Source organism: Phaenicophaeus curvirostris, chromosome 4, assembly GCF_032191515.1.
Source record: "Phaenicophaeus curvirostris isolate KB17595 chromosome 4, BPBGC_Pcur_1.0, whole genome shotgun sequence".
Lineage (NCBI taxonomy): Eukaryota > Metazoa > Chordata > Aves > Cuculiformes > Cuculidae > Phaenicophaeus > Phaenicophaeus curvirostris.
The window spans coordinates 40384789-40398524 of NC_091395.1; the positions used below are offsets into that span (position 1 = coordinate 40384789).

Here is a 13736-nt window from a genome sequence, read left to right on the forward strand (position 1 = left end):
TCTGGTTCTCCAGAATTTTTACAGCTCTTAGCTTATTTTGCCTGTCATATCACTGGAGGAGGAAAAGGCATAGGAGATGACTTGAGAGGGGAGCAGTGGGGCTCAGGCTAGGGAGTATGTGAACGCTTTTACACCTAATAAAACTCAACAGGCACCCTTTCCACTCCAGTGGGCTCTTCACATGAGGATTTCAGCTACCTGCTACTGCAAGACTGTACTGATCACAGACACAGACTGGTAAGGTGATGCGGCAGGTCCTGACTCCAAGAGTGTCCAGTGCTTATTGACACACGTTAGGCTGCACAGGACTCATGTCCTGTGGGGGTGTGGAGATTCAAGTCAGGGTGAGAGGCTTCTGAGGAAAGCAGGGGGCTGGAGGGATTCTGCAACTGTACTCCTAAGGTCTTGAAAACAGGTGCACTGAACCTCCTGGGTCATGGGAAAGATTTAGACTTGTGGAGGAGTGTGAGGGAAATGGGGAGGACAGGAAGGCCAGAGCAAGGGGAAGGAGAGGTCATGGGGACAGGAATCTAAATAGAAGAAATGTTAGGATGCAAGAGCCTGGCTCTGGACTCCATTAAGCTTTCAGGTCAGCAGACTTGGCCACCTCAGAGCTGGTACCAGGTACAATATAATTATTAAAGAAAATATTGTTTTGATTAACTCCATGTCCTACTATCTCATAATAAATGAAGAGCCTACCTACTGTGTTGTGCTGAGCAGCATGGAAGCATGAGCCTTAAGCACTCTCATGAACTAAGTCTCTAATTAAATAAAGTCAATCAAATTACAAGGATGCAAATTCTCTTCCAGAAATCATTCTGTTTGTATTAATCTTCTGATAAACTGTTATGTAGCTATTTAGAGCCTTAGTCATCATCCTACTTTCTTACTGATAATTCAAATATTCAAATTTCTTTTAAATTCACATTGCCACAGTGTCTGCAGCACCACCCATACCTGGATAAGATCACAGTTGAGCAGGTTGAGAGGAGCAAGGACAGCATGCTTATCACATAAGTGCTGGAACCATTTTCAAGCAAAGTTTCAATGTGGAGGTGGATTTTACAGGACTAGGAATGAGAAGACTTCAGTGAAAATGATGAGCATATAATGGAAGTGAAGTTGCTTTCAGTGTCTAATGTCGTGTTGTCAAAGCAACTGTGAATGGCTCAATGGTGTTAAAGCGGATTGTGATGGTGTGTGTAAATGCAGGTTACCCAGTGGGACTCTTGCAGCACTTGCATCAGGATTGATCCAAAATGACAGCCAGGATAGAACAACAATTAGCAGTGTAGGAGCATAAACACCCATCATGTAAAATCCAACTTGTCTTCTTAAAGTGAAGATTACTTCTACACACGTGTAATAACCTTTAAAGAAATAAATGCATTAATTTTTAATGTGCTTTGCAGGTCAACTTCTTCTGATCCACATCTTCTAGGCCTTTTTCTATTTAAGAGCAAAAGTTCAATCAATTGATTTTCTTTGTAAAGGGAAAGATTTCCATTTGAAAAAAAAAAATGTTCAAAACATGGAATTGCCACGTGTGATCATCATGTTACAAACTGCACCCTCCATCTTTTCACAGCACATCAGTAACAGGCAGTTAAAGTCACTCTCATTTTGATGCTGGCTTCAAGATGCGCTTCAGACAAAATAAATGGGGTCTAACAGTCATACTAGCTTAAGCTCCTCTGAAAAAACCTACTTAGCATTAATTTGTACAAAATCCTGAAATTAAGAAACATTAGTGTAGAGAGTTTAGAGATGTGACTCTAAACAGATATTCTCTGGTACTGAAAGCTGGTACAGGTGACTTCTAAAATTGGCACAGACTTTTTAAATTTTGAATACAATGAATATTGCCTTTAATTTTTTAAAATGGCTATCTAAAGCATGCAAACATTTCAGAAGATATCAGTTAATTTCAATAAAAAATTGAATTACATATACTAGAGGTTCTCCTGGAAATAACAGATGGATCAGGAAGTCTGACAACCAGAAAAAAAATTCTGTTCATATTTTCTGTTAATTAGAAGAACTGGCATTTTTATGCTAATATCAACACAATAGCATCGTAAAAACAACTTCATAAACCGTTCTATGACACATAAAATGCACTCCTATTTTATACTACAACAATTTCAAAATTCAGAGCAGACTCTGTCTATCAATAAAGTTGGTGCAAGACTCATTTAGTAAGACAGAATCTGTCAAAATTATATCTATTTATCTTCTATAGTTTAGCAAGTAGGTGCCATAGAATGATAAGTCATCTTAAAAGTTCTGTTTGGGCATACAATAACCAAAACAACAGAACAATGAAACATTAAGGAAACATTTCCTTGTGTAGAAGACATTATTTGGTATTTTACAGTTTATTCTAGTCTCATGAATGATACATTGTTTTTCAAATTTCCTCTCTATATTTTCTGAATAGTTTCCAGATACTTTTAGGTTTTATTTTCAAATGACAGATGACCTTCAAAACACTTATCTATTTGCTTTATGCCAGAAATATGTTTTGTATTCCTTTGCACCATCTTTCATCAGGCTGAGAACGGTATCTATTTCCCTCACCATTCAGCTCTGGAAGACCTTTTTGGATCTGTCATACATTTTGATAAAAAAAAGAGTAGGCAATTTGCAAATTTAAATATTAAATTTATTGCCACAAAGAGTCACCTCAAATTTGTTTATCTTTTTTCTACTTAGGCAGGTATGATAAAACATCAGATCAAGTTCTTTGAACAGCCTATTTTTTGAGTAATTTCATTATCCTACTAAGAATAAAATATTTCTCCATTGCCAAGTAAACTTCTACCATTTGAATACAATCAATGCCAGCTGTTCATTGTGCTTTCACAAATGCAGAATTTTCCTGAGGAGAGCTGACTTTATATTATTTACTAATGGTAAATCATCTGAGATATTGAATTACATAGTTAGGTTAAGAGTTCGTTCATTTCTAGCAGTTAAAAAACAAACCTCATTTCAATTTTCACTAACTTTTTCAAGTTAAATTCCTTAGTTCTTGGATCTACTAAGGTTACTTGAGATCTCTTCAGACTTGGGATCTAGCTCAGGATGCAAATAACAGACCCTCAACTTCAACTGAATTGTCAATGAGAAGCTCGCAAAGGATCCTCAGAAGCTGCAGCACCACAGCCATCCTGATTGAATCTTAGTGGGAGATTTATTCATTTGATGGAAGACTTCTGACTAAAACACACCCTGATGATTTCTGTTATTGTAGAAATCCTTGCAGTTGCCACAGTGTGCGAGTAGTTTGGGTATAATTAAGGCAGGAATCAATCAAGGTAGAAAAGACAAAACACTAGAAGCCAAAGCACAGGAACCATTGGATAAATTTGTGGCCATGCTCAGAAAATAATCATAGGACAGAATAAACACAGGGCTGAGCATTGTAAGCAGCTTTCTGTAATGTCAGACTTTCCAAAACACAGAGAAAGAAAGAAACTGCAGGGCAAAGCATTTGTAATTGCACTCTAATATCCACTTCAGGATTAAAAGTCGAACTGGAAAACCAGTATTACCCTACTTTGCTGCAACTGACACAATACTATGTGGCCATGCTATCAGAAAAGTTAGGCATTTGCCTGCATAAAATAGTATTAGGAGTATAGAAACAAAACAGTGATAGTAACAACAGAAAACATGTAAGCAAAACCAACAAAAACATTGAATCTTGTCTTCAGGCGAGGTGTTTCTATATTTGAATTAGTTTGCAGTAATTATATATAATAGTTGCTATTGTATGAACTACTATTTGTTAAAGTAATCGATTTTCTCCTATAGAACATAAGACACAAACTGGAATATTACTCATTAACCTTAAACAGTAATTGAAGGAAGCTTAAAGCTTTATACCAAGAAAATCAGATATATTACCTACCTGTGCCTTTATAATACTTGGTACAGTTACCATATTCAATATCTTCTTTTTTAATATCAAACTGAGGCAGAGCAATCTTTTCTAGCTGCACAGGATCTCCAGACTGCCAGATAAACCGTAAGTCATCAGTTGTGTAACCAACTACAAGAACAAAATAATAATAATCATTTAAAGAACCATCTCAGTCAGAATGAGCTGCAAGAAAATCTAGCGTATATGTATCTTGTTTCTTTAACTTCTTTTCTTTCTATTTCCTGCTCAAAGAATTAAATACAAAAATGAAATAATCCACAATGAGCTTTTATGTGGGCCTAAATTAAGACTTTGTGGGTGAAACATTACATTATCAGCAATATTACAGTGATTAAGAGGTGTCTGTTACAGTGCATACTTATAAAGAAGAAAGCAAAGCTCTATTCTCTCCACAGCTTTGAAGCCTCCAGACTCATTCATACTCTACATCAGCAAATGATGCAAAATACACTGAACTTTAATATCACTCACAAGCCCTAGTAACTTCAAAAGAATTTAACAACTCAATTGCTGTGAAGTATCTTGGCTGTTGTGTAAAACAATCTTTCTGCCTAGTTTTACAGATTAAAGGCATTGCCATTCAGGAACTAATTGACCAGGTATCTAAGTAGATGTGTAGTCCTACTTAAATCAATTAAGATCCTTCATGATCTCCTGAGTATAGACAGACTTCAGCATATATCTAAGTCTCTAAATCATGATATATACAACACCACCAAGTGAGAGGCAGTGAAAGTTAAGCTCACAGTATTCAAGCATAAAGTAGTATTGATTAAATATGCACAATCATAATCATGATTTTACATGCTGTTTTTCTGCTACTTTCTGTTTATTAAGGATTAACTTAATTCAAACAGAGATAATGTGTGTTAAATGGGACCAGAGATGGGGAAACATAAAAAATATGGAGTTGGAATGCAGTGTTTTGCAGTTCAGAGCCTCTGAAAAAGTTCAAAGAGTCACTGTTTTTCTGGAGGCATTAGACACATTTTTTTTAAACTTTGAAAAGCCATTATGATTAAAAAAGGTAAACTGCTGATAAGCTAAGTTCTTTAAGATTCCCAACAACTTAATAAAAAATGCAATGTCTCAAAGCTTTGTGATGGAAGATAACATAAAAAACTAGTTGTTTTAATTCTTCATTCATAAAATCATGTCTCACCCCCTTAAAACATACAGCAAATCACAGAACTGCCAAGATCCTTTGTGTTAACAGCTACAGGACACTGCAGGTACTGATTATAGGGAATATGTAGAACTGGTAATCATAACTGCAAATAAAAGAACAGCTCAGTAAAAAGAAAAGTGGCCTCTATTTTGGAAATCTAGTGACTAGAAACAAAATATTGATTTGAAAATAAGTTAAGTAGAATAAAGCTGCCAACGGCTTACAGAGAAAGCAAGCCCACTGTTGGAGCTGGAGAGACAGACTGGATGTCACAGCTGAATGAAAGGCAGAAGAAATTTTAGTGCACACTCTTTTTTCCAAAGAGGAAAACTCCCCCTGAATTTGAATATATCAATATAGCAAGGAGAGGGACAACATAGTTGTTTAAATAAATTTTTTGAGAATTTTTTATGAGTAATCCTTCCTTGAATAATCATACCTTGCAATGCCTGTACAGCAACTCAGACTGAGAGAGCTCGTGCAAACTTCCATTAATACTACTGTTCAATTCCAGTTTAACCTCAAACTGATTTGGGGTTACCAGGAGAGTTTACTTCTGCTAATGTATCTATATATTAGTGAGTGGCAAAACTACTGTGGACATATTACAATTGTAAAGGTAAATGCTTGCAATCAAAAAATAAATTGTAAATTATTATTATTACTCTTGTCCACACTGGGATGCTCTGCTCAGCTTTGATTAACCTTGCTCTTCATTTGATATTGTCTTCCCTTCCCTAACCATGCATTCCCCATCTGACCAGGTGGAATAAAAGATGAACAAAGTTTTTGTATTATATTAGGAATGGGCTGAGGCAAGCCACTTTCCTTCTCTCTGCTTAAAATTTGTCCTTACTCAGCAAAACAGACTGAATGAAAGCAGGATCACCAGGGATTGAAGTATTGGGAAAAGGCTATACCGGTGTAAGCACCCTTGTTCTTACAGAGCTGGAAAGAAGATGGGTTTAAGAAACACTTTGTCTGCAACTTCAGAATGGCATGAAGCCCTTCAGAGATGAGACCTTGCTGCCCCTTCAAAAGATCAAAACACTCAGACAGCAGTGAAGGCTTGATAAGGGAGAAATGCCTGACTACCTCCACTACACATCTTGAAACCACTTTCAAAATTTTTCATAGTAAATGCTCTCAATGTATTGGTATCAAACACTTCCCCTTTTGTACCATATCAAAAGACATCCAAACAATACTGTGCTTCATCAATGCAAGGTGATATATCAAACCTCAACAATCTATGAAGCAGCAGGTTGTGGGAGTTAAAACTAATTGAGGAAATCATGGATACTTTTTCCCAAATTATACAAATTATATGTGTGTCCATTTTACTAAGTTTATTGTAAATTTTTATATAAAACTAATCAGTTGTCATAGCATTTGATAGCAAAAGCTAAAAACAGAGTGCATGGTGCTGTAACTGTAAGAAATATTTTCGATAAGGAAATGTGCTAGAGTAAGAACCGGTGAATACTAATTTCAAGATTCATCACAAATGTTGGCATAAACAATACAGAATTGATCAATTTTTGTTTGATTCTCAGGCATGCCTAGAAGGTAACTGTTTTTATGCACAGACTGATCTACATACAACTTTCCAATTGCATCTTGCAACGCTGTGTATCCATAGGAAACAAGGTCAAGTCCAGAGGGCATGACAGAGTAATAGACAATCTGAAAATACAGAAATGGAATTTAGAAAAGAAGTGTAAGCTGCCATGTAAGCAGTAGATTGCAATAAGAAAAAAAAATCACAGGTATTTCATTTTCAGCTTCTAAAATAGCAGAAAAAAACCAATTAAAGTTATAATAATCAGTTTGAAGTTGAGACATCTCTAGTGGTCTGAGAATAAAATTTTATAGAGAGTTTTAAACATATAGTGGTTCACAAATTAGAGATCTACTAATACATGGCAAAATATATGTAGGTCAGAAGAACAACCAAACCAAAGACCCATACAGAACAGAGTCCTGTCTCCAGCAGAAGCTGAGCGCAGACTCCTGAGGAAAAATATGAGACTACAGCAATCAGGAAATAATATTTCACCAGATATCCAGCAGCCTCCCTTGCACCTCAAGGACTTCCTAAACCAGAAGTGATGCTTTAGTATTTAAAGAACCTTGAAAACTTTTTTTTCTCAAAGAAGTCGCTTTGCTTCCAGTTGCTAACTGGAATCCATGCAAGCATTGATCATGCAGCATGGAATATGGTAGCTAAGCTGCACACACTTTTAATCATCTCCTTTTAGGTGAAAAAAATCAATGTCCATCTATTATCTCTGTGCCATTCATGACTTAAAGACATCTATACCACCACCTCAATTATCTAGTTATTTCCACTGTGAAAAGTTCTGCCTTGCTTAGCTTTTCATTATAAAGCATGCTGTTCTGTAGTTTTAAACAAGCTTGCCCCTTTTCTTGCAGTGGAAAAACAAGAACTGCACCTTATATTCAAGATGCAAGTGTAGCATGAATTTATACAGTGGCATAATGTTCTCTTTAGCCCCCAGTACTTGCTAGAATTCAATTCACTTTCTCAACCAGTACTGAGACACTAGCCGACATTTTCAGAGAACCAGCTGTTATTTCTCAAAGTTCATTTTCTTAATTGGTAATAATCTTCAGTTATTTGCATAATTTATGTAAAGTTAAAATATTTTTTTCCATGTGCATAATTTTCAATGATTTACATTGAATTTAATCTCACACTTTGTTGCCTAGTCATGAGATTTATTTGTAATTCTCACTGTTGTCTCATATCTTTACTATCCTGAATGCTTTGGCACCATCAAAAACACCTGCCAATTCACAGTTCACTGCTTTATCCAGATGATTTATTTTGAACAGCATGGACCCAAAAAAGACTTTCCTGTGGGACTCTCCTGCTTACTCCCCATCATGTGTGAACTCTATCTGCTTATTCCCACACTACATTTCCTAATACTAAACTATTTATGAAGGCAAGAGCTTTTTCTCACATGTGTTTTGTCATTCATATGTTTTAATAATTGGAGATTTTTTCATTTGTACATGACAATATCTGCATAAACTAAAATTACAAAGCATAACAATTCTATATTTTAAAAACTGAAAATCTTAGTAGCATGCAAACAAACCACAGTGCCTCAAAAAATTAATCTTACCTGCAGACATATAATTTATGAGCATATTGTATTATTAAAATCAACAGAATATCCCTAGAGGATTACATCAATTTCAAAACTTATTGAATTTAGTTTTTATTATTTGGAAGTTTTCAGTGACAGTTTTTTCCACCAGAAACACTTCTCTTAGTATTCACTTAATATTGACTAGTCACTAATGTAGCCTATCCACTAAAACAGGCTCATTGATGAATAGCTGCAATCTGCAAAATTATATAAAAAAATTCAGTTTCACTTCACATCTGCTATTTGAAATGGGAAGTTTCTTTTATAGCTGGAAGTGATTTTATATGTTGAAATTCTAATTTCTGCAGACTTCAAAACCTGCTACATAAAGCAATAGGAATTAGAACCAGGACCTTGACAATGAGCCAAATGAAATGCTTTGATTGCCCAATATATTTTATTTTCTTACCACGGTTGGCAAAAGTCTCGAGATTGTGTTTTCTCATTTAGATTTGGAATGGGTAAAAAAGAACCCAGAATCTCCCATTTTCTTTCTTTTTCACAGACCCTACTGCTCTGGGAACAAATAGTTCACATGACCATAATTTCAGAAGTCGTTCTCTCAATTCCTCTTTACTGAAAAAGTTGCAATATATTTGGGTAATCATTTTTGTTCTTTTTTTTCAGGGCAATATGTTCTAGTTTACACCAGAAGAAAATCCACTCACGGCTAATCTCTCCAAATTATTGTGTCTATATACTCTCGAGTATCTGTGACTCAACACGAGATCCTTTTTAATCAACCAATTTGCTATTTTCAGTGAATGATTACTTTTATGGCATGGTTTATACCTTTGATAACCAAGTCAAATGACAAAAAAAGTGTACATTAGTTAATGAAATTAAACAACAGTTTTGGGTCTTCTGAAAAAATCTACACCCAGTAAGGCACAGAACTTCATTGGGATTATGGGTAGTGCTATAACAAAACATTTATACTCACAGATATTTTAATTTCTGCCTTTCCCTATTTCATTAGTAAGTAATCAATGTTTTCTTCAGTTCAGATAGAAGTTCAAGTGGTGTGCAAATTATATTGTTTCACTGAAAGCTTTACTTCATTTATTTTATCCATTTCATTACACATCCAAGAATTTATGCAATTGTTGTTTCCAATGGCACCAGCTCAATAAATGCGTCAGCTCAACATGACATACACTCCAAACTTCTAGTATTTGTGCTATCTACTGACATGCTTTAAAACATCTTCATCTGATTTCTTGGCACATATTTAAATTATTGTATTATTGTTTGCAAACTGTCATATAAATTTAAATATTACTCATAAAATGTACTACATTACTAAGTCTAACACAGCATATATATCTCAAATCAAGTAATTAAAAAAAAAAAAAGAGTAGACATATATCAATAAAATACCTCATGCTGACTAGGACATCTCCATCCCGAAATATAAAAAGAAGGATGTTTTCTTGTGTGACATCATGGAAGTTAGCATTTTTTTCATTTGCAAAGAATAAGTCTGGCTTCCAAAGACATTTAAACATCGTTGGGTCCACTGTCAGCGTGTCTGAACCTCTCCAGTCATTGGGCAGTTTGAGTCTTGGGTCATTCCACTTCTGTCTTAGAAAGATGTTGACTCTATAATCCTGATGGGAAGAATACATAAATATTAGACTACAAAAAGTCTAGCCAAAAATCCATGCAGAAAGAAAACCACCATCAGACTCTGAAGAGAAAAGCAATTTATGCCCTGATTTTTCTGTCACAAAGTTAGTAATCACTATTCAAGTGAGATTAAGAATGCTAAGTTTAATAGACTTTACTACAAGTAGGTAGATAGTGTCTCACTCATGTTTTTGAATATAGTAATTTTCTTTTAAAAAAGGACTAAATCGTGTCACCCAGAATAATTTTGAAATCCCCTCAATAGTATCTCCCTGTTACCTAGGCATGCAGCAAGGCAGAAGGAGGCCATAGCTTGACTGTACTAAACTGCTACAGGCAGCAGGCACGATGTTACTTCTGTTAAGACATCCTGTGAGTGTAAATTCCAACTTATTCTCCATTTGGTTAAGTGACACACTGATGGCAAAATATCACACCATAAAAGCATAAAACAGACCAGGTGGATAAGAGATTTTATACCACATGCCAAGAACACAATCTCAGACCTTTCAGCGGTGCTTTAGAACTATTTTGGCAACTGAGAAAAACAGATGCGAGCTTGCAACACAAGTACTGAGGTAGCATGTATGAAAGCAGAAACAGAATAGGTCTCAAACAGACAAAATCAAGTCTTTATACAGAAGAAACTTCCCTCTGAATTCAGCAGGACCCTTGCTCAAGGATGGACAGTGGCAGGGGCATGCTCGATGAGAACCTAATTTTGCCTTCGGGAATTGAAGAAGCATGTGTCTCAGGGCAAAACAATACCCACGTGCAGTCTATTCTCAGTGAAAGCTGTGTGCATGCGAAGAAAAATCTAACCCAGTACGTCAGTTATGACTTTTCAATCTTACCTCTAATTCTTTTTGCTTTTTAGAATTGTATTTAGGTCAGGGCCTCTTTTTTTTTTTTTTTACATATATGTAAACTAGGCAGATTACATACAGAAAAATAATAACAGTATTGTTTAAATAAAGTAAAAAAAACCATCAACAAAATAAACCAAAATTCTATATGTAAGACAATTTCTACATGCAGTCTTCGTGGTTGTCTTCTATGGCACGCTTTGTTTTTTTCATAATTGTCTATCTGGCATAAAGAATCCTGAGATAAGGGCTATGCCTTTTAAAGCACTGAAAACATTTTTACTTCTTTACAATTATAGAAAATTGATAGAAATCTGGGAGTGAAGGTTCTCAACATATTGTTTGTCAATGTATTCTGCATAACAATCTAATTTTATAAAAGTTCTTTGTTTTACACATTAATGCCCTCTTACACGTTTTTTCTGTCGATACAATTTGAGTTCCCTTCTGTTGTACTTACTATAATGTATAAATTTACAGTCCAAAGCAAGCGCATGTTGAAACAGTCATGCTAACTCCAACAGGAAGAAGTTCACTTGGCTAAGACCCCATGCAGAATAATTTACCCAGTCAATTTACCCTGTTAATTGGAATAGAGTGCCCACTTTCCCCAGTTCACTAGTCTGATCAACCCAGATATTTCTTTATTACACTATACTTTGTAGTATTTTTCCTTACTGCATTGCATGGAAAAGCAAAGCATCAAAACTAAATAGAGAGAACTGAGGTAACATTAACTAACAAGCATAATTCTGAGAGATATGTTACTTGTTGGCAGTCCATTTTTGAAAAAACATATGTAGCCTGACTTTTATTTATATAAAGACCTATATTATCTTGTCAAAGTAAAGAAGAAGTATAAAATAATAGTTGATATGAAGTTACTTTGTACTGGAAAGCTCTCATAGAGAAGCTTCAGAACAGAAGGGATTTCAGGTCATTATCTCACAAAGCAGCTTTTCAATAGTTACATACATAACTGAAAATTTACTTTACTTGCTTCTTGCTAGGGTTCCCATTCCATAGGCACTTCTTTTCTCAGTGAAAATGATCACTTTAAACCATATGAGATAAATACTGCATACCATTCATGCTCACAAGCATTACACTATTCATTACACTAAACTTAATTTCCCCATAAACAAGTGCATTACTCTATTCTTAACAAAATAAAATGCCTTATCAAAGCCATAGGCAAATGATAAGCAGTGTCCAATGCTTGCCTTCAGCTTACTCATTCAGAAGATGATGATCACTGAAAGATGATCACTGAAAAGCAGAATGCACTGACAAAATAAGAATTGGAAGTAAGATCAGGTGGACGCTATTTTATTTCCTTCCTTGCTCTGCTACAAATGAACTTAAATATACCAAACAATGGGATGTTGTGACATCTTAAGAACTTGTTTCCCATTTAAGTCAATGGAAGAAAAACCCCATAAACCTAAAATAGCTAGGTTCAAACCTACCTAAATTACTAGAAACTTGTGACAGGGTGTGGCTAGAGAGGAAGGCCAGCAACGTACTTGAGGCAACATAGAAAATGTAGAAAGAAGCAGAGAGATGTGGGGATACAAAACTTTGGTTAGTCAGACAGTGACATGCAGAAGGACTTATTTTTAGAAGACTATGAACTATTGCAGCATCTGGCAGCAGTATACACTTTGTTCCGGTATAATCTGTTTTGAAATAAGCCTGAAAACAGCCCTCTCAAATTTGGGCATGAATTTGAAGGTTCAGCATGTGCACTACAATTAGGTTCAATAGGGGGTGAAAAAGTAGTCTGCATGAAGCAAATGATCTTCCTCTTATACATTTAACAAAGATCCTTTGACTATTTCAGAACGATGGGCATTTTATAATAAAGGAGAGTTCAATAGCAATTAAAAAGCCTGAAACAACGTGGGGGGTAGAAGAGATATTCACCAGCATTAGACCTAGGAGGACCTGGCAGGTAAAAAGAATCACAAAAGTATTCTACAGGGCTTTGCTTTCTCATGAAAATCCAAGAGAAGGCAAGCTGTCTTCAAGGAGGTTGAAAGGGGAGACATTCTAGGAAATATTTCAAATGCAGCCTACTAAACAGTGGGCATGTTGCCAGAGAAACTCCTCACATCAGAAATCAGACAGAGCTGATAGATCTCTTTCTGCAAAGTGGAGCACATAGTAGTTCATGAAAGGTTTTTTTTCTACATGAACTGCAGTCACACCAAGAAAGGAAGCATAGTAGCACTGTCTGTTATTAAGATATGAAATGGCATTTTTAATATTAAAATAAGGAATTTTCCTTTATACACATAAATATTAGAAAGACCTTTCTGGAAGGTTTTAAAGTAAAGAAGGAGCATTTTACCATTTGAGTCAGTAAAGAAAGGTTACACTGAAAGCAAAGAGTCAGACCATAAGCACAACTAAAATATCACAGCCCTGTTGGTATTTATACCAGGAAGGATCTATTCCAAGGATACTTGGCTGGTCATCTAGTCTATAACGGTTTCTAAATGTGACATAATTACCATATTATCCCACAAATCTGCAGTCTAAAAAAAAATCTGCAAAATCAGAAAGAGAGGAAGCGTGTGGATCCTAGACAAGTAGTCTAATGAGCTAGAAGAAAAGAAGTTATAGGGTTCAAGATAAAAGGAGTTTACTGGAAGGTAGCAGCACCAGTATAATTTCTTCTCAATCTTAGCTTTACAAATTCTTAATCACTTTCTAGTTAACTAATTTTTTTGTTCAGTTTTTCCAGGTAAGATGTTTGATACATATGCGAAAACATTGCAAATCTCTAGGATATTCAACAACACAATAGGAACACTGCTGTTTCTAGACACAGAGCAAACATCTGCCCTTCAGTTTCTTCACAGAGTTTTCTGTGCACAGCATCCACACTATGAGTCCTATCTTGCTTCAAATCAATACTATTTCATAGCTGTCAA

At 35.4% G+C, this 13736-nt stretch overlaps 1 protein-coding gene across 2 annotated transcripts in view; it reads right to left on the reverse strand.

Annotated features, from left to right (window-relative positions):
- GLRB (glycine receptor beta) overlaps positions 1 to 13736 on the reverse strand; it is a 52434-nt gene that overhangs the window by 19071 nt on the left and 19627 nt on the right. The window contains exons 5-8 of one of the 2 annotated variants that reach the window (XM_069855852.1): positions 9683 to 9912; positions 6724 to 6806; positions 3920 to 4060; positions 1221 to 1373 (exon numbers count right to left, since the gene is read on the reverse strand). In XM_069855852.1, coding sequence (XP_069711953.1) covers positions 1221 to 1373; positions 3920 to 4060; positions 6724 to 6806; positions 9683 to 9912 — 607 coding nt within the window. The remainder of the gene's footprint in view (positions 1 to 1220; positions 1374 to 3919; positions 4061 to 6723; positions 6807 to 9682; positions 9913 to 13736) is intronic. The other variant, XM_069855853.1, reaches the window with a different exon arrangement.